This window comes from Terrapene carolina, unplaced genomic scaffold (assembly GCF_002925995.2).
Source record: "Terrapene carolina triunguis isolate 2854851 unplaced genomic scaffold, T_m_triunguis-2.0 Scaffold833, whole genome shotgun sequence".
Taxonomy (NCBI): Eukaryota; Metazoa; Chordata; order Testudines; family Emydidae; genus Terrapene; species Terrapene triunguis.
The window spans coordinates 1,037,082-1,055,285 of NW_020665184.1; the positions used below are offsets into that span (position 1 = coordinate 1,037,082).

Here is an 18,204-nt window from a genome sequence, read left to right on the forward strand (position 1 = left end):
ATCTGGCCCCGGGTGCCGGGACTCACCTGGCCGGGCCCCCCCCGTGCCGGGGGCTGGCCCCGGGGGCCGGGACCCCCCTGGCCCCCCCCCCCCCGGGGGGGGGGGGGGGGGGGGGCAGAGCCCATCGGCCTTTACACCAATCTGCCCCTTGCTGCGGTCACAGACGCTTCCAGCCTAGCGCTTTGGCAGCACTTTGTGTGAGTGGGGCCGGTTACAGCAGGGGGTGGGGGCCGGGCGGGGGCCTTGCTGCTGGGGCCTGGGTTGGGACTCTGGAGATCTCACTTTGAGTCCCAGCTCCTCCACAGACTCCCTACACGACCCTGGGCCAGTCCCACCCCAGCTCTGTGCCTCAGTTTCCCCCCCCCCCTTTGTCTATTGAGACTGAGAGGTTTATAGGGCAGGGACAATTCTCACGGGGTGTCAGTGCAGCGCCCGGCCCAGCTCAGGGTCTGGGCAGCGCCCAGCCCATGGGGGCCCCGATCCCAGTCAGGATCTGTGCATCTGGCACAATGGGGGAGCCCCCAATTTTTGTGGGGCTCCTTAGTGCTACTGGGGTGTAACTAATACATTGCAGATCTGCCCAGGAACGGGAACTGCTGGAAAAGTCTCCAGCGCCCTGGTCCTGGAGCCGACAGCACCTCCTGCAGGCCGCAGAGGGACACGGCTGCCCTCATGTGGCCTTGCGCCGACCCCATCTGCTTTGCACAAATGTGGCCAAACCTGCTTTCTGGGCCTGCCCGGCCCTGCAAGCCCGGCCCCTGCTGAGCGGGCCCCAGCTGGGCTTGGGCTAGTCCATCGTAGGTTAGCCAGGGCCCTCGGCTCACGTCAGCTGCCTCCAGGGTGCATGAAATGACTCAGCCCCCAGGCCCAACCCAGAGGTGGCTGCATTTCAGCCCTGGGCGAGGGCTCCCTGCACCCCACCCCGAGGCAGCTGCGTTCCAGCAGCCAGCGAAGCCATCCAGCCAGGCTGCTGTAAGATGCGTTGAGGGGCGAACAACGCTAGAGAAAACTCTATTAGCCTGTCCCACGGCTCCAACCCCAGGAGCCAGGCCTCGTTCCCGCGGTAACGGTCTCCACGCTCCTCCCGCCCCTGGCAACCACAAACACAACCCAGGGACACACACACAGGGTGAAGCGAGGCACACGGGCACTACCGGACTAGCTCGCTGGCCCCGGGGAAGAGATCCACGCTCCTGGGGCCAACCCGTCCCCTCCCAGCCCAGGCATGTTTAATCATCCACACTCAATTATTCTGCGGTTTAAAAGAGCTCTCCCCTCCCCTGGCCGCTCGCAGCTGTGACGAACTGGGTCTGTTCTTACTGTGGTCTGTGAATGCTGACAGGGGAGTGTGGCTGGGATAGTCGGCATTGGGGGATGGGAGACTGACTGGAAATACCTGAGCCTGTAACATGAGAACCCAGGAGGGGGCTGGGACCAGGTGACACCTTTGCCCAGAGACTGAACAAAGGCTGTGGGTGGGGTCGCTGAAGGCAGAGTGGGAGAAGCTGGCTAGTGACTAGGGCTTGGGGCAGACAGGGCTCTGATCCCCTAAGGGGGCTAGGGTGCCTGGGGACCCCAAGATGGACATAACTGAGGGGGTCCTGTTGTCTGTGCCTGCAAGACCTGTCTTGGACTGTATTCCTGTCGTCTAAATAAACCTTCTACTTTACTGGCTGGCTGAGAGTCATGGTGAATCGCAGGACGCCGGGGGTGCAGGGCCCTGAGTCCCCCCATACTCCGTGACAACAGCTTCCCCCAGGCGCGGGTTAGAAAGAACAGGCCGGAGACGGTAGCTTTCGGGACGTTCCGACCCGTCCTCGGCAGCGAGTGGCGGGGGCAGCTCGTTTATTTCACATTCCATTCATAGCACCCCAAAAACAGTGGGTGTGAAACAGCGGTTTCAGCCTCGACAGGGAGAGGCTGGCCGGCCACCTGGGGGGACTGAAAGCTAGGGGGGAAATCTACACCCAGGGGCCAGGCCTGCTTCATTCCCCAGACCCTGCCTGGTTACCCATCACCCCGCTCAGTTCAGGCTACAGCTGAACAGCTCAAGATTGAAACAAATGAGGTCGGACCCCCGAGCTTGACCAGCCAGCCGAAGCACCTTCCCCTAAGGCTGCTGGGAAATTTAGGGAACCCCCCCCCCGCCCCATTCTGTTAAATCAACAGCATGGGGGCCTTGAGGGCTGGTCTATGCTGACAATTTACATGGCCACACCTACATCTCGCAGGGGAGTGAAAAACCCATGCCCCCGGGAGCCAGAGTTGAGCCGGGGTCTCGACCTGTGGACGAATCCTGCCCCGGGCCAAGCTGCCGCCTCTCCAGGAAGTGGATTAACTCCCGGCGCTGGAGCGAGAGTCTATTCTGAAGCGCTCGAGCAGCGTTTTCAGCATAGACGGCGCCTGAGACTCCAGCCCCGCCCCAGCGTTCGAGGCCAGCCTCCCGCGGCTCCCCTGGGGCCTCGAAACCTGCTGCTAAATTAACAGGCGCAACAAAGCTGCCGTAGGAGCGGTGCCAGGCAAGGGGGGGAGCAGTGCCACCCAAAACGGCAGGTCTGACTGACGAGGCTGGGGTGTGGTGGGGAGGCCAAATTCCAGAACCCACCCCAGCCCCGCTTTCCCCACCCCACAAAGTGGGTGGGTAAGAACCACCCTCTTTTGGTTTTAAATTTGCATGTAATCCTTCTATCCCAACCCCCACTCCTCCCCTTTTTACCTACTGTGCCATCAAATCTATCCCCTCTGCCATCTCCACTCCCAGCGTTTAATCGGGCCCCTGGTTAGCAGGCACAGACCCCGCGGCTGCTTAGGAACATTTATAAGTATAACCAAGAAAACAAACCAACCTCAAAATAAACTGCAAATGCTAGGACACTGCTCCTTTAAGATGGAACTGTGGCCACAAGGCAAGGCCTGGATCTAACCAATGGATGCTATTCCCTTGAGGCGTAGCTAAGAATGTGGGCCTATCAAACGCTTGTCCCCACCCACTTTGGAACCCATGTTCCCACCCCCTTAAAGTCACAGCTACTCTGCAATATCATGGAACTTAGAAGTTATTTATGGCTTCAGGATTTACTTTAGAGGCAAATACTCTGTTCTCTTTGCAACTGCACGCTGGGGAAAGCGAGCCCAAGCCAAGATTCGTATGCAACAGAATGGCTCAGACAAATCAGGAGTTACTTCAATGGGGCGTCAAGGTTTTTGGGGCATGAGACAGGGAAGGAAATAGGGACACAGAAACGGGTGTGATGATCTAGAAAAATCAGCCAAGCCAGAATACACCAGAGCTGCAGGGATGTTTAGATCCAAGAGTAAATTGGGCATTTCAGGCGTTTAATTAAACACCATCTCGTTGGCATTAAAATAGCAGGGAGGAGGTGGGATGATGGTGGATTTTAATCTGATCTTTTGGGAGGTGGGTCAGAGCACATCTGCATTTCAAGGGAGTGGAATCGGATTTTTAAATTACCAGGGTGAATGGGGTAAAAGTTGCCCTGTTTCAAATAAATAGATTTTGATCTAATAAATCTGTATTTTTTAAATCCCACAAGGAGGAGAAAATCAAGGTTAAAGACACCCTATTTTTTGGTTCCCTTAAAACTACAATACAATTGGAAACAGGGCTTAAAACAAGCGGAGGAAGGGGCTGATCTGCAGCACTTTTCAAAGGGGTAATTTTAAAAAGATTCTTTAAGGGCAGGCAGGGTTTTAATGGCTTTCCATCTCCCTCGGCACAGCCCAGGCGCCGACGTCTGAGGGCGAAACACCGCAACCCTGCTCTCGCTGGCAGCATTGCTTCAGCGCTGTCTTTTCACGGCAGCCCTGGCTCAGCGCGGACTGTTCGAAGGCAGCACCCACCCCTCGCCTTCCGCCGCACGGCTGAGAGCTAGCGCAGAGTTTCGATGCACGCCTCGCAGGGAGGACGGGACGAATGCCAGAGCAGCTGGGTTCTTAAAAATAGGCTGGGCTCCCAGGAAGCCAGTTCTCAAACCTCCCTGATCGTCAAGCCGTACCCAAGAGATTAAAAGGGAGCTGGAGCGAACTGCTAGCGGAGGGCGGTTGGTTTAAACACGGCCTAGGCTAGGAGCAGGGATCCGTGCTCTGCTCAGCATGGATCTAGACTAGCGACATGGTTTAGCCTCATCTATGCAGGCAAAACCAACCCCTAACACAACAGGCTGGGGAGTGGGGTGGGCCCGCTGTGATCTGTGAGGTTTGAAGAGGGATAGACAGGGTCTAACACTGGCTGTTGGCTGGACAGTGGCAGAAACCGGGGCTGGGGAAGGGACATTAAAGGAGACTGGGTGATGGATGGAAGCGGAGTACCTCAGCCTGTCCACAGGGGCAGGTCATCTCCACAACAAAGCAATCTGTCTGCACACAAGTTTTGGGCTGGGCTGGGAGAGGAGCCCACAGACCCCCTCTACCAGCCCCAAATCCCTTCTCCCCACCCCAGAGCGAGCACCGTGCAGGAGAGGGGCGCAGCTGAACTCACCCACGGCACGGGCGCTGGGGGGAGGGGGGCTGAGACTAGGGGCTGGTTCTGCTGCTCAATCCCCAGCTGTCCAGTCCCATGGGGAGGAGGGAAAAGAGCATTTCCTCGAGCCAGAAGGCCGGGCTGGTTCAATCTGGATGGGGGGCAGGTTGGGGGGGATTTGGGGTCTCTCCCACATACCCCTTAAATAGACAGGAATAGATATAGAGAGAATTTTTTTTATATATAAAATTTTTTTCTTCCTTTTTCCTTGCATCACTCGTCATCGAAGTTCTGACTCAGCAGGAAATTGGCAGCCAGGTTTTCGTTCTTCTCACAAGCAAAGTAAGCCTGGATGACCAGACTCTCCGGGAATCCTAAGGCCTTTAACTGAGGGGACACAAAGGGAGACGCGTCAAAGGACCCTGCCTCTCTGCTGCCCTGTATGTCCCAGCCGCCCTCAGGAACCGAGTCCCTCCGGAGCAGAGTGCCTGAGCCCCCTTGGGACGCTTGAATGCGGGGGTGAAAGAGGGGCTGTAAACCCCTCAGGTTTGGGGGGCTGGAGGAGAATTCTCCCCAGTACAGGCGCTGTGGAGGACGGCCGTGGTGTCTTTGAGGACCCCCTCGTGCAGGGGCAGAGGCACTGCACTGCACCCCAGCAGGGCTGTGACTTCGACAGGGCTGTTATCTTAAAACCAGCTCTCCCCCCGGCCCCCAGCCCACCCCAGGCTGCCAGGTCCGTGCTATCTCCTGGAGGCCTGACCACCTCACCCGCGGTCCCCGCGCCTGGAGCTGTAACCCGCCACAGGGTGGGGGTGAAGTGCTGGCAGAGCAGAGCTGCAGCCGAGTTGTTCTGGAGCACGGAAGAGTGTGCTGGCTGCCAGGAGCTAAGCCACGGGATGTGGACCTGAGCCTGAACCTACAGGAGGGGGAAAGAATCCACGGGAACAAATGGCACTGCTAGATTCTCGCGGGGACGCAGCCAGGGAGACTACGCCAGGTCGGGGAAGGCACTTAAAGAACGGGAGGCTCAGGTGATCTTCAGTGGGATTCTACCCCGGCCCTAGAAGAGGAGACTGAAGGCAAGATAAGACGATGATCAACATGTGGCTCAGGCAGTGGTGCTACCACTGGGAGGCAGTCACGGGCAGAGGACTGTTCTCTGGGGACAGATGCCACCTGAGCAGGGAGGGCAACCGACATCTGGGATGGAGGTTGGCACAATTGATTAGAACAGCTTTAAACTAGGGACTCAGGGCAGGCGTAATCTCCACACCTGACTAACAGTGAGCAGGAGGAAAGTCAAGTACAAGAGGATACGGCAAGGGAGAAAGGACGACAAGGTCCCAACGCCACTGACAGTAACAGTCGGGAAGGGGACACTGCAGTAGAATGACTGTCCCTAATCGGGTGAGGAACGTGGCTGAAGCTGAGCAGACAACGAAGACGTCTCTCCAGCGCCGCGAGGTGCCTGGGGAACAACATGGAGGGACAGGAAGCGAAAGCAGAGACGATCGGGAGAACAGAGCTGGGGAGGGACTGAAGGGAACGTGCCGCGCAGGGAAGAGGTGCAGCATTGGATGTTAATGACGAGGGAGAGTGGAGAGAAATGAGAAGTGACGGAATGGATAAAACGGAACCTATCGGGTCACAACCACTTTGGGGAAGAAAGCTCAGAAAGGCTCTGCTGGGATGGTGCTTGGGGTCTGCTATGGACCCTCAGGATCTGGAGAGACCTCTAATGAACTCAACACGACTGGGAATTGCGATTATGGGAGACTTTAATCTCCCAGACTGATTGGAGGACAAACGGTATCTCATAAATGGTAGGGCCCAGGTGTTCCTTGATGGGACAGCCGACAGATTTCCTCACCAGTCACCGAACCCTCAAGAGCCGATGGTGTTTTAGATTTCGTGTTGGTAAGAAGCGAAGGCCTCATAGAAGAGCTGGTTGGGTCGAGAGCTCATGAGCTAATTCACCGTCAATGGAAGGATAAATAAAGTAGGTCAGGTCTGAATCGAGAGTCCTGGATTTCAAAAGGGCAACTTAAAAAAAGGGAAGGGAAGCAGTTTGGGAAGCGGACTGGCCTGGAGAACTCAAGGATCTGAATGCGGAGGAGGCGTGGGATTATTTTAAGCCAAAGGTGCAGAAATGGCCTGAAGCCAGCGGGGGAATCACAGGGAAGGGCTGCACCTCGAGCATCTCAACCAGGGGACTGAGAGAGCCGAAAACCTACAAGGAACGGAAGGTGGGATGGATCAGCAAAGAACACGACCTCTTGGAGGTCAGGAAGTGTAGGGGAGAACTGCCAAAAGCCAGGCAGAGCTGGAGCTTGCCAAGGAAATTAAACCCACCAGGAAACGGTTCTTTAGCCATAGGAAAAAAAAAGAAAACAAGGAAAGAAGTGGGACGCTCCGCACTGCAGATGGGCAGGAGATTAAAGATAATCTAGGCCTGGCCCAACACCTAAACGAAGGCTGTGTCTCAGTTTTTCATAACGGTGATGAGTTTTTAACTGGGGACAGTGGCAGGGTGGCTGATGGGAATGAGGATACAGAGGTTGAAATGACCACATCCAAGGTGGACACCAAACTCAGTTGAATAGGAGCACGTCGGGGGGCCCAAATAATCTCCATCCAGGAATATTCAAGGAACCGGCACGTGAAATTGCAAGGCCAATAGCAAGGATTTGTAATGAACCGTAAACTCGGGGGTCGTACCCTGCGACTGGGGAATTGCCAACACAATACTTGTATTTAAGGGGGTGGGGGATGACAAAGTGATCCAGGAAACTAAAGGCCCTTCAGTGTGACCTCAATTGCATGCGAAGTCTTAGAACAAATTTTGAGAGTAATTAAGGACAGGGGTAAATGGTAATAGGGAATAAAGACAACATGGATTTACATAAGGTAGATCTTGACAGACCAATCTGATCTCTGTTTCTGAGAAGATCTCTGATTTGCTAGACAAAGGAAGTGCAGCAGGTCTAGCCAACCCGGATTTCAGTAAAGCATTTGATACAGTTCCCACATGGGAAATTAGTTCTACAGGATCAATAGGAGAATCGAAAGGCGGGTAAAGGAACTGGTTAAAGGGAAGACTACATCAGGTCATGCTGAAAGGTGAATGCAGGCTGGAGGGAGGTTACTAGAGGAGTCGGTCAGGGACCAATGTTATCGAACATTTTAACGTGATGCAGCTGTGAAAAAGGCGAATGCTGTCCTAGGATGCATCAGGCGAGGTATTCCCAGTAGAGCCAGGGAAGCGTTAGTGCCATTATACAAGGCACTGGTGAGGCCTCACCTGGAACACTGGGTGCATTTCTGGGCTCCCATGTGTAAGAAAGACCAATTCAGATTAGAAATGGTGACTAGGATGATCCGAGGAATGGAGACCGGGCAGAGACCCTGGGGGTTTTTCCCTCTGCAGTGCGGCGCCTGGGTCACTTGCAGGTTTGAACTAGAGCAAATGGTGGATTCTCTGTAACGTGAAGTCTTTATGTCAAGATTTGAGGCCTTCGGTAACTCAGCCAGCCGCTATGGGCGTGTTCCTGGAGGGGGTGGGTGAGGTTCTGTGGCCTGAGATGTGCAGGTCAGACTAGGTGATCAGGACAGACCCTTCTGGCCTTAAGGTCCATGAGTCTCTGGAGGTCGCCATGAACCTTTCTGGATCTGACCAGGTGGGAAAGACTCGGAAGACTCCCCTGTTCACTCTGAAGACTAATGATGCCTCTTTGACGCACATTTCAGCAGAGGTATCCAGCTCCGCTGGGATACTGTGGGCGGAGCTTGGCAGCGCTGCCCTTCCCCATCAGGGAGGACCACGCCCATTTGGGGGGAGGACCAAATTAGTTATGCTCCATTGCTTGCAAAGTCAGAGCTGTCTACTCCCCACTCGGCGCCTCTGTCCCGTCTCAAACCCCCCCCAGCGTGGTCAGGGCTACAACCTGGCCTTTATGTTAATAACCAAACTCAGTTCTTGTTCAACTCCCAGCTCAAGGGGCTCAGCATCAGACCAGATCAGGCTTTTGGAGCTGTCAGGGACAGACAGAAACAGACTCCAGGAGTCCTGGCCTCCAGCTCGCCCCCTTCCCGCTCCAACCACTAGACCCCAACTCCTGGCACAGAGCTGGGGATAGAACCCAGGAGTCCTGGCTCCCAGCCTCTAGACCCCACTGCACCCTTGTTGGGGCTCTCCAGCGCAGGGATCCCGGGGCACCCCAGCAGGCAGGGTGGCTCCTGGCACAGCCAGCCCCCCCCTTACCCTTTCTATGGCTTCTTTTTCCTGAGGCGTGACCTGGATGTAGTTCATCTGGGGAGCTTCCTCTCCGATGGCCCCGATCTCCCCCTCGATGTCCGAGATGTCGGCCATCTCGCCCAGCGGCTCATTCAGCATCTGGATGAACTGCTCCTGGTGCTGGCTGATTTGCTGGGGAGGGCAGGGGGGGGAGGGGGTCAGGGTTAGGGAGAGACGCCCCTCCCCTCCCAGAGCAGGGCCTCCACAGCCCCTTTTCCCAGCGGGGAAACTGAGGCACAGAGAGAGGCAGGGACTTGTTCAAGGTCACAAAGCAACCCACTGGTAGAGCCAGGGTTAGAACCCAGGAGTCCTGGGTCCCCCCCCCAACCCCCTGCTCTAACCCATCAGACCTCACTCCCCTCCCAGAGCCAGGCACAGAACCCAGGAGTCCTGCCTCCCTCCACTCCAGACACACTCCCCTCCCAGTGCTACTTCCGGCTCCTCCTCCGTGGCCTCTTTCAGCCCCTGCCCCCCTTTACCTGCAGTAGCTGGGGGTTCTCCTGGCCCAGCTGCTGGAGCAGGGCCGGGAGCAGGGCTGGGTTCTGCTGGATCACCTGTCGCATGTTCTGGAACTGGGGCTGGTCTCTCAGGAACTCCAGCGGGTTCTCGCCTGCGGGGCAGGAGTGGGCGGGGTGAAGCCAGGCCATGCCTTGAAGGGGCAGGGCCCACCTGAGCCATGCCCCACACAGGTGGGGCACTGGTGATCACAGGATAAGGGGGGTATCTAGCCAGGGGGAGAGGGCCTGGAACCACCCCCTCCTCCCCGAGGGACCAGTTCGGGTCACCATCTGCCTCCCCCGGCTGCATGCTCTCAGCGGCCTTCCATAGCCCCCGCTCCACAAGCACGAGAGCCTTCTCCCATGCAGCTCCAGCCCCTGGCCCGGCCGCCCCAGGTCTCCCCCTTCCACCACGGTCCCTATGTCTCACATAGGAGCGGGAGGACCGTCACTAACCTTCTGGTGCTGGCTGCTCTGTGGGTTGGCTCTCCTGGATCGGGGCTCTCTCCGGCTCGGAGGTGCCCGGGATGCCCTGTGAAGTCAAAGGGGCATTGTTAGTGCTGTCTAGCGCCCCTCCCCCCACAGCAGCCCCTGCCCCACGGGGCTCACCCCGCAAGGGGCCCGAAAGGAACTCAGTCTCTGGGGTTTGCCCGGCACCCCATGTCCTGCCAACGAGGGGGCGAGCTAGCCTCAGGCAATGCGGGCACCCCTGGGCTGGATCAGAACTGGTGTCCTTACGGGTCCCACTCCCGTAAGCCATCCAGATGTGGATGGAAAAAAAATCATTTGCCCAAAGTCACAGAGCGAGTCAATGGTAATGAAACCCAGGAGTCCTGGCTCCCGGGTCGAACCCCCTAGACCCCGCTCCCCTCCCCGAGCTGGGGATCGAATCCAGGAGTCCTGCCCCCCTCGCTCGACCTGTTCCAAGCCCTGGTGCTCCCTTACCGTCAGCAGGTACTCCACGGCTCGGTGGGGGTTGTTGTAGCTGGCCCGGAGCGCGGCCACTACCCGCTCCCGCTCGTATCCCATGGACATGATCTCGGTCAGCATCGTCTCGTACTCCGAGCCGGTCACTGCGGGCGGAAGGGGACAACAGCCCGGGCTGAGGGAGAGCCAGCAGTCTTGGGGTGCCCAGCGCACGCTCGCCAAGGGAAAGGGGGGCAGGAGCGGGTGCTGGCTACGAACACAGCCCTTCCCCCTCCGCCAACATCTCCCAGCACGGGATCGGCCCCCCCATCCCCGCAGGGGAAGTGACTCAAACTCACCCTGAGTCAGGGGCAGAGCTGGGACTAGAACCTAGGAGTCCTGGCTCCCTGCTCCACACCCCACCCTGTCCATGACTAGCGCTCCTGGCCACTACCGTAATACAGCTAAACAACACCCACGCACCCCTCATGTCCACCTTAGCCTGAGATAGAATCCAGCCCACAAGTGCTGGGAAAAGAAGGCCCAGGAGACCTGGCTCCCAGCCCTGTCTCCCCAGCTCTAACCACTAGACCCCACTCCTCTTGCAGAGCTGCAAAGGGAACCCAGGAGTACTGGCTCCCAGCGCGGTCCCCTCGGCTCTAACCACTAGACCCCACTCCCCATGCAGAGCTCGGAAGAGAACCCAGGAGTCCTGGCGACCAGCCCCCCCCCCCGGCTTTTTTCCCCTAACGTGGCCCCTCTGCTAACGAATGACTGGATACGGTCGCCTTTTATCCTTGGAACAGACAGCCCAGGCTGCCCCAGAGCAGCGGAGACCCAACCAACTCATCACACAGGGCACAGAACAACCCGGGGCTTGGAACCCGCCCTGCACTGAAACCTGAGATCACGATGAGCGAGGCAGCTCCCCCCTCCCCAGCCGAGCCATCACCCCCCCCTCCCCCCCGCAGACGGAGGGGCAACGCTGGGAAGGGGGGGTCCTGCTCCCGGCCCCCGTACACCCGCAACAGGAAGAGGGGGTTGTTTTATCCAGCGACGGCCACCAGAGGGCGCCCCCACCCCACGAGCTCATGCTGCAGGAGCCATGGAGCAGCCGGCCCGGGGTGCTGGCAGGCGCTCTCTGCTGCCGCCCAGGGACCCCGGCCGCCTGCCCCAGCGAGGGGATTTCACCTACCCAGGGTGGAAGCCGCGTCGTCTGGGCGCCCCACGCTACCTGAAGAGGGAACAGAGCTGCAAATTTAAAAGAGAGGAATAGTAGCTGGCTCCTTCCAAACAGCCGGGCAACAAGCAAACCGCCAGGGGCCAACACTGCGCCGGGGCGGCCGGGCTGGGCCGGGCCGGGCTCCCTGCGCCGGGAGGAACCACCCCACTGCCACGTTAACTTTCTTGGGGCTATGCCTGGCGTGACCCAAGCCCACAAGTTTGCACCTGCCGATCTCTGAGAGCAGGGTTGTCTTCTCGCCAACGCTATTTCTAACACACGCTCGTCTTTTCTGCCCAGGAGACATGCGGGGTCTTCGCCACATCTCAAGGGGCACCAGGTCACTAACTGAAACTAAACAGCTTTTCGATCTGCCCTGAAATCAAACCAGCCCCGCTGCTCGTGGGGACTGTGACGAAGTGAGGGGTTTTCTTGTTTTCTGTGGGGTTTCAATGGTTTGCATGCAGAGGGGGTGGGACTCGGTTTCCCTGGGTGTTACTGGTTTAACGAGGTGAGGGGAGAGGGAGTGTGTTTTGCAGAGGACCGGAGAGAGGACGTGGGGACCCAGCCGGTGGCTGGGAGGATGGATACCCCAGTGACCGGTGACCTGGCGACCTGGTGACCCAGAGGCCCAGCTGAGGAGACGCAGCGGGTTCTGGCCAGTGGGAGGACAATGGGCTGCAGAGTGAGGACCCAGAGACCTAACCAGCCGGTTCCAGCCAGAGGGAGAAGCAGGAGGGGAGGCCCCAGTTTACGACCCTGTTTACCTGGAGAGAAGACAATGGACAGAGGCGGGGCCTGGGGCCGGTGATCTCAGATGCCCAGCTGGGAGCAGGGGGGCTCTGGGCTGGAGAGGGGGAGCAGGCAGAGCCCACCTGGATGCAGAGAGACTGGGATGTGCTGGGCTGAGGGAGGCCAGGCCTGAGGGTCAGAGAGTTTCCTGTGCTGTGTTCAACTCTCAATAAACCCTTCTGTTTCATGCTGGCTGAGAGTCACTCCGGTCTAGAGAACAGGGTTGCATCAACCCCTTCGGGGGTGGAGGCCCCGGGGGTCCAGAGCGAGTGGACTCCCTGAGGGGGCCCACGGCAGAGACAGACGTGCTAAGGCTCAGAGAGGTGCGGATCCAGGAGGTGGAAGGGCCAGACCCCGAGAGAGAGTGGACCCCCGAGAAGGGCTGTCTCACTAAAAGGGGCACCCCCCATGGACCGCACGGGGCCTGACCCCGAGAGAGTGGACCCCCGAGAAGGGCTGTCTCACTAAAAGGGGCACCCCCCCACGGACCGCACGGGGCCAAGAGTGGGCACGATCTGTGAGTCCGTGACAGGGACGAGCTCTCGGCCAGCAGCCTGGCTCATTCTGTGCTTCACAGGCAAGCTTGGTGCCCCCCCCCGGCCCCTTTCTGTCCCCACACCCCAGGGGATGCAGCGTGTGTACAGAGCCGGCCATTCATCCGCTGCAGTCTGCGTGTGGGATCATTGCAGTGTAACCACCTCTGGGGTGAGAGGTGGCAGCTGCTTAGGAGCCACATGGCAACGTTACCCTTAAAAAAAACACCACAGGGAGGCAGGCACGACTGCACTGATGGGGAAACTGAGGCACGGAGCTGCAAAGTGACTGAGCCAGTCAAAGTGAATCTGTGGAAAGGCTGGGACTAGGACTCAGGAGTCCTGACTCCCAGCCCCCTTGCTCTAACCACTATACCCCACTCCTCCAAGTTAAAGATGTTCCAAGTTCCCAAAAAGGAAGGTTATGCCCACACCCTGAAGTGGAAGGCACCCCCCTCCCCCCATTCTCTGGGGCATGACATCGGGGTACCTGAAGTGACTGAGCTATGAACATAGACAGGCAGGCGCGGGGAGGGGGCACGCGCTCTCTGTGCTTACCCAGCAGTGGATTCGGGCAGCGTGACGGCAGCCGGCTCCTCCGGAGGCTTCTCCTCGCTTGGCGCCGCGGGTGCTGGGGGCAGGACAGCATCAGCACCGGCTGCAGGCGCCGGCGTCTGCCCCACCGATGGGGTTGGCTCTGGGGCACTGGCCGGCCCAGCATCACCAGATGAGGGGGCCGGGACGCCTGAGTTGGATTTGGTCTGAGGAAACAAGCAGCGCTGAAGGGTGCAGCTGGGGTCTCTGCCCCCCGCTCCCCAACCACATGCGAGATCAGCTCCCAACCCCTGGGGAAGCAGCTGCGGTGAAGGGGGGCAGGAAGGAACTGCCCTTTGGCCCTGGCTGACTGCATGTGTTATACAATCAGCACTAACTGTGAGAGGAGAGCGCCCCCTAGTGCCACTCTGGGGTCAGCACCGACAGCGAGGGGAGAGCGCCTCCTACGGAGCGGGTGTGAAAAGCTGCCTTCTTTCCGCAGCATCCTACCCCTGTCCCGGCAGCCTCGCCGTGAGCGGGAGCAGGCCCGGCCGTACCTTGGTCACCATGACCACCACGAAGTTCTTCTCGTCGATCTTGTACTCCTTGATGGCGACGTCGTCGCTCAGGATCTTGCCGGCGTAGATCAGCTTCTGGCCCGACACGGGGAAGGCCTCCTTGCCTTTCTCGGCCTCAATCTTCTCCTTGAGGACCCGCACCTGCCGGGCGGGACGAGACAGCCCTGAGTATGCAGATCCCTGCATGGCTGGGAGGGGGACCCCTCTCCTTCCCCACCCCGCTCCCGCCCCCTGCCGGGCTCCAGGGCTGATATTAGGCGGGAGGATTAAGGAGGTATCGGGTCAGGTTGGTTTGTTCCCGCCCTGGTTCTCTACACCCTAGTCTGGTCTTGCGGGAAAGGCCCTGACCTGGGACTCAGGAAATCTGGATCTGCCACCGACTCCCTGGGTGTCCCTGGGCAACTCTCTGGCTCTGAGCTGCCAACCTGTTGCCCAGATGCTGCACCTGAGTCCCACCCTGCATCTGGGCTCGCTGTGATGGTGACAGCCTCTCACTGCTTGTGGGCAGCGCCCGGCCTGATGGGGCTTGATCTTGGCTGAAGCCTCTAGATAACCTCACAGCTGCGTAGACTGGAAGCTCTTTGGGGCTGGGACCGTCTCTGTTGGGTGTTTGTACAGCGCCTAGCACAGTGCGATCCTGGGCTACGATCAGGGCTCCTGGCCACCACTGTAATCTAACTAAGTAATATACACGAAAGACACCGGATGCGCTCCCTGGGGCAGGTCATGGGATGTCTCGGTCTCACGTCTGCCCGTTACCCCCGGCCAAGCTGCAGCTGCGACTCGCCCCCGGCTGCCAGGATCGCCCAGAGCGCCAGTTACAGCTGAATGGTGCCAACAGAGACCAGGGAGGGGCACGTGCGGACACGGGCCCCCCCGGCACCCCTCTACCCAGCGCGAGGCGTTTCTGGGGCACATGCTGTGCTCGTGATGGAGGCAGCTTCCCCACAGGGCAGGGCAGGGCCAGGCCGGATTACACAGGCCAGCAGCAGCTCTCAGAAGGGGAGGCTGAGGCCCTGGGTTAAAGGAGGGGCTGGGGAACCGGGACAACTGCCACTGCTGGAGGCTCCTTCCTGGGGGCAGCTAAGGGCTCGGGGGGATCCCCGCGGGACACTTGGGGACTGAGGACGTCTCGTCACTAGGATCTGAGCTGTATTTCTACACACTGGAACTAGGATTCACCCTGGCCAGCCAACACCACACTGTGGCCAGCACTGACCGGGAGGGCCCTACGGCACCCCCAGAACTACTCCCTGCAGCACAGCGCCCCCTACTGCTGCACCGGGGCAGCACGGCCCGCAAAGTTCCCCCTGCTGAGCCCCTCCCCCCTTGCTCCCTGCAGCACAACGCCCCCTACTGCTGCACCAGGGCAGCGCTGCCCGCAAAGTGCCCCCTGCTGAGCCCCTCCCACCTTGCTCCCTGCAGCACAGCGCCCCCTAGTGCCACAACACGGACAGCACAGACACCTCATCTACACCAAGATTTTCACACATGTTGAACACACCCATTTCCCCCAGCGTAAACAGGGCCTGGCTGTCCCCTGGGAATCACAGTCAGCCACTGGGAAAGTCCCACTGGTCCTGGAAGCGTCTGCATTGGTCTCTGGGTGACTAAACCACTCACGCCTTCTCTGCCTCGGTTTCCCCATTGGTAAGACAGGGAACTATTCCCTGGTCCTTGCAGGCAGGGGGCAGAGTCATGAGGCTCAACCCATTCCGGTTTGCAAGGCCCTCTGGGAGAATTACTGAGCAACTGCTTCTGCAAGCATGTATCCCATCCCCCCACCGCTCCGGGACGCCCCACACGGGCAAGCCGTGGAGCCTTCGCACCAAACGCTCTCCTGCACCCCGGAGGACAATGGTGTCCCAGCGGGGACCCGTTGGAACAGCTGCAGAGCCCTGTGAGACAAGTGAGTAGGAGCCAAGAGATATTTTCGGCTGCTGGGTTGAGCCAAAACGAAGCCTGACGCCCTGTGAAAAGCATGTGGGACTCCAGCTATTTAAAAAAGGAACCATTGCCTCACCCGTCTCCTCCCATGGGCACGACCGTCTGGATCAGCGAGGCGACAAAACCGTATCACCCACTACCCAAGTGCGGCTGCCTCTGCGGTGGAGCACGGCAGCTGTTTATACCGAGGTCCCTCGCCCGGTGCGGAGACGCAGCCACCTCCCGGGTGGCCTGTTTATACAGACACGGAAGTGAATCCAGCGTCCCAGTACTGAGGGAGAGGAGAGCGCGCAGAGCAGGAGTTGCCACTTACAAAGCCAGCAAGGGAATTGTAACGGCCAAGCCCAGAGCCGGGAAATTCGAGGGTGCCGCTGCCAGAGCCGTGCCGGCACGAGGCCCAGCGTAGCTGCAGCGATCGGTAGAGCTAACTCGCCGGGGAGGCAGCAGAGAAGGTCTGCGCTGCATCTACAAGGGGCTCAGGGGCGCAGACACAGCCCTAGCTGGGAAGGGATCGGGAGTTACAATCAGACAGGGAGCCTATAAGTCAGTTAAAAACCCAGCCTCTGACCTTCGCCTCCTGAGAGCATTAAGGCCGGCCTAGTGCACGTCACCCAATCCCCTTTTGCCTTTCAGCTTGCCCCGTGAGGACAGGCGCAGCAGTTTCACCTTGGTGTTTAATCAGTTTCACTCAGCTTCACGGGCCCGGCTCCGCAGCCAGCGCTTTCCTTGGCGGCGGCTTGGGCCTGCTTATTGCCAGGGGCTAGTTTGCAATAAAGACACCAACAATCCTAAGCATGTGATTCATAATCTGGGGAAGGCCCAACAGAGACTGGGGCCGCACAGTGCCGGGCGCTGCACAGACACGGAGTGAGAGCTCACAGGCTGAACAGACAAGACGTGGGAAGCCCCTCCCATTACACAGGAGGGGAAACCGAGGCAGGGAACAATGAAGGGACGTGCTCAAGATCAGACAGGCAGTCTGTGGCAGAGTTGGGAACTAACCCCAGATCTTCAGTCCCACCACAGGGACTTTACTGGCTATAAACGGGAGGGGAGCTGTCCAGCAAACAGTTTCTGTCTTAAAACGTGATCTGTGCTGTGAAAAACATTTGAAATCCCTTTGCCCTCCTGGGAAGTTTCTCAGCTGCAAAAGTGACAGGGGATATTTCAAATGGTACTAAAAAAAAAAATGATAGTAAGATTTGGATTGCTAGTGTTTATTTTTATATGCATCATACCCGCACCCTAAATTCTGGACCCCCACCCCCCCAATAAAGGGCCCCTTAAAATCAGTGACACCTAAAGCACAAAGAAAACAGGTCTGAGTGCAGGACTCCGCTCCCCGCTAAAGCCTCAGTCTGAACTCAGCGTTCTGTTTGGAGGGAGAAGATCCGATTGACAGCACACTCTACGCACTAACCGCTTGGAATGGGACCCAGGAGTCCTGTCTCCCAGCCACCAGCTCTCAGAATAATCCCTAGCTCTCATAAGGCGCTTTTCATCTATTGGTCGCCAAGGGCTTTACAAAGGAGGTCAGTAGGATTCTCCCCATGTTACAGACGGGAAAATTGAGGCTCGGAAGGAGAAATTACTTGTGCCAAGTCACCCTCCAAACCAGTGGCAGAGCTGGGAACTGAACCCAGGTGTCCTGAGTCCCAGTCCAACGCTCTAACCACTAGGCTGTATTAGCCCCACAAAATAGTGGGTTTGGTTCCTCCAGGGGACTCCAGTCAGCTTTGACGTGAGTCACATGAACATGGATCATGAAGGTGTTAAGGTCTCACCTCTAACATCTCAAGGGTGTCTATGACTGAGAGGAGGGTCAAGGAGAGAGAGAGACGCAGGGGGTTTGCACCCCAGTGGGGGAAGCAGGCAGAGAGGCCGATGGGAACAGGAGCAGCACAGACCCCACTGTGAAATCTCCTCCCCCCGCCCCTCCACTCCATCAGAACCGGGAAGTGTGGGGGAGACACACCAGCTGGGATCAGCTTGTCTTCCTGCTCCCCCCCTCCCCCAATTGCTCTGGGCCAGGCAGGCGATGCCCAACAGTGACCGCCCAGGCCCAGCTTTGCCTGCCCTGGAACATTTCTCAATGGGAGCTAATAGGGACTTGCTGAAAGAGTCCCAGATGTACCACCTGCTACTACCCCAGTACAGGGGCACACAGGCAACTTGGCTCCCCCACCCCTCTCCTTTCTGAGGCTCCCACCCCCACCCACATGGAGCCATCCACCCCTCCTCCCATGCCCCATCCCCTGCCCTTCTGGCACTCTCACCCCATATCTCATCCCCCCCCCCCACACGCTCCTGCCCATACCCCTCAAAGCTGATACTCTTACTGTGTGCATCTCATTCCCGGGAAGGGAAGAGTGCCCCACGCAGACTAGGGCCCATCCCATGAGTGGGCGGGGGGGGGGGGGG

At 58.6% G+C, this 18,204-nt stretch overlaps 1 protein-coding gene across 2 annotated transcripts in view; it reads right to left on the bottom strand.

The window, feature by feature from the left end:
- Window positions 1-4,702: 4,702 nt before the first annotated feature.
- The window catches only part of RAD23A (RAD23 homolog A, nucleotide excision repair protein), a 14,142-nt gene continuing 640 nt past the window's right edge, over window positions 4,703-18,204 (bottom strand). Inside the window, exons 2-9 of one of the 2 annotated variants that reach the window (XM_024217268.2) lie at window positions 13,816-13,977; window positions 13,283-13,485; window positions 11,373-11,428; window positions 10,217-10,344; window positions 9,728-9,803; window positions 9,329-9,384; window positions 8,742-8,906; window positions 4,703-4,867 (exon numbers count right to left, since the gene is read on the bottom strand). In XM_024217268.2, coding sequence (XP_024073036.2) covers window positions 4,754-4,867; window positions 8,742-8,906; window positions 9,329-9,384; window positions 9,728-9,803; window positions 10,217-10,344; window positions 11,373-11,428; window positions 13,283-13,485; window positions 13,816-13,977 — 960 coding nt within the window. In that variant the 3' untranslated portion in view covers window positions 4,703-4,753. Of the gene's footprint in view, window positions 4,868-8,741; window positions 8,907-9,253; window positions 9,385-9,727; window positions 9,804-10,216; window positions 10,345-11,372; window positions 11,429-13,282; window positions 13,486-13,815; window positions 13,978-18,204 lie in introns of both variants that reach the window. The other variant, XM_024217267.2, reaches the window with a different exon arrangement.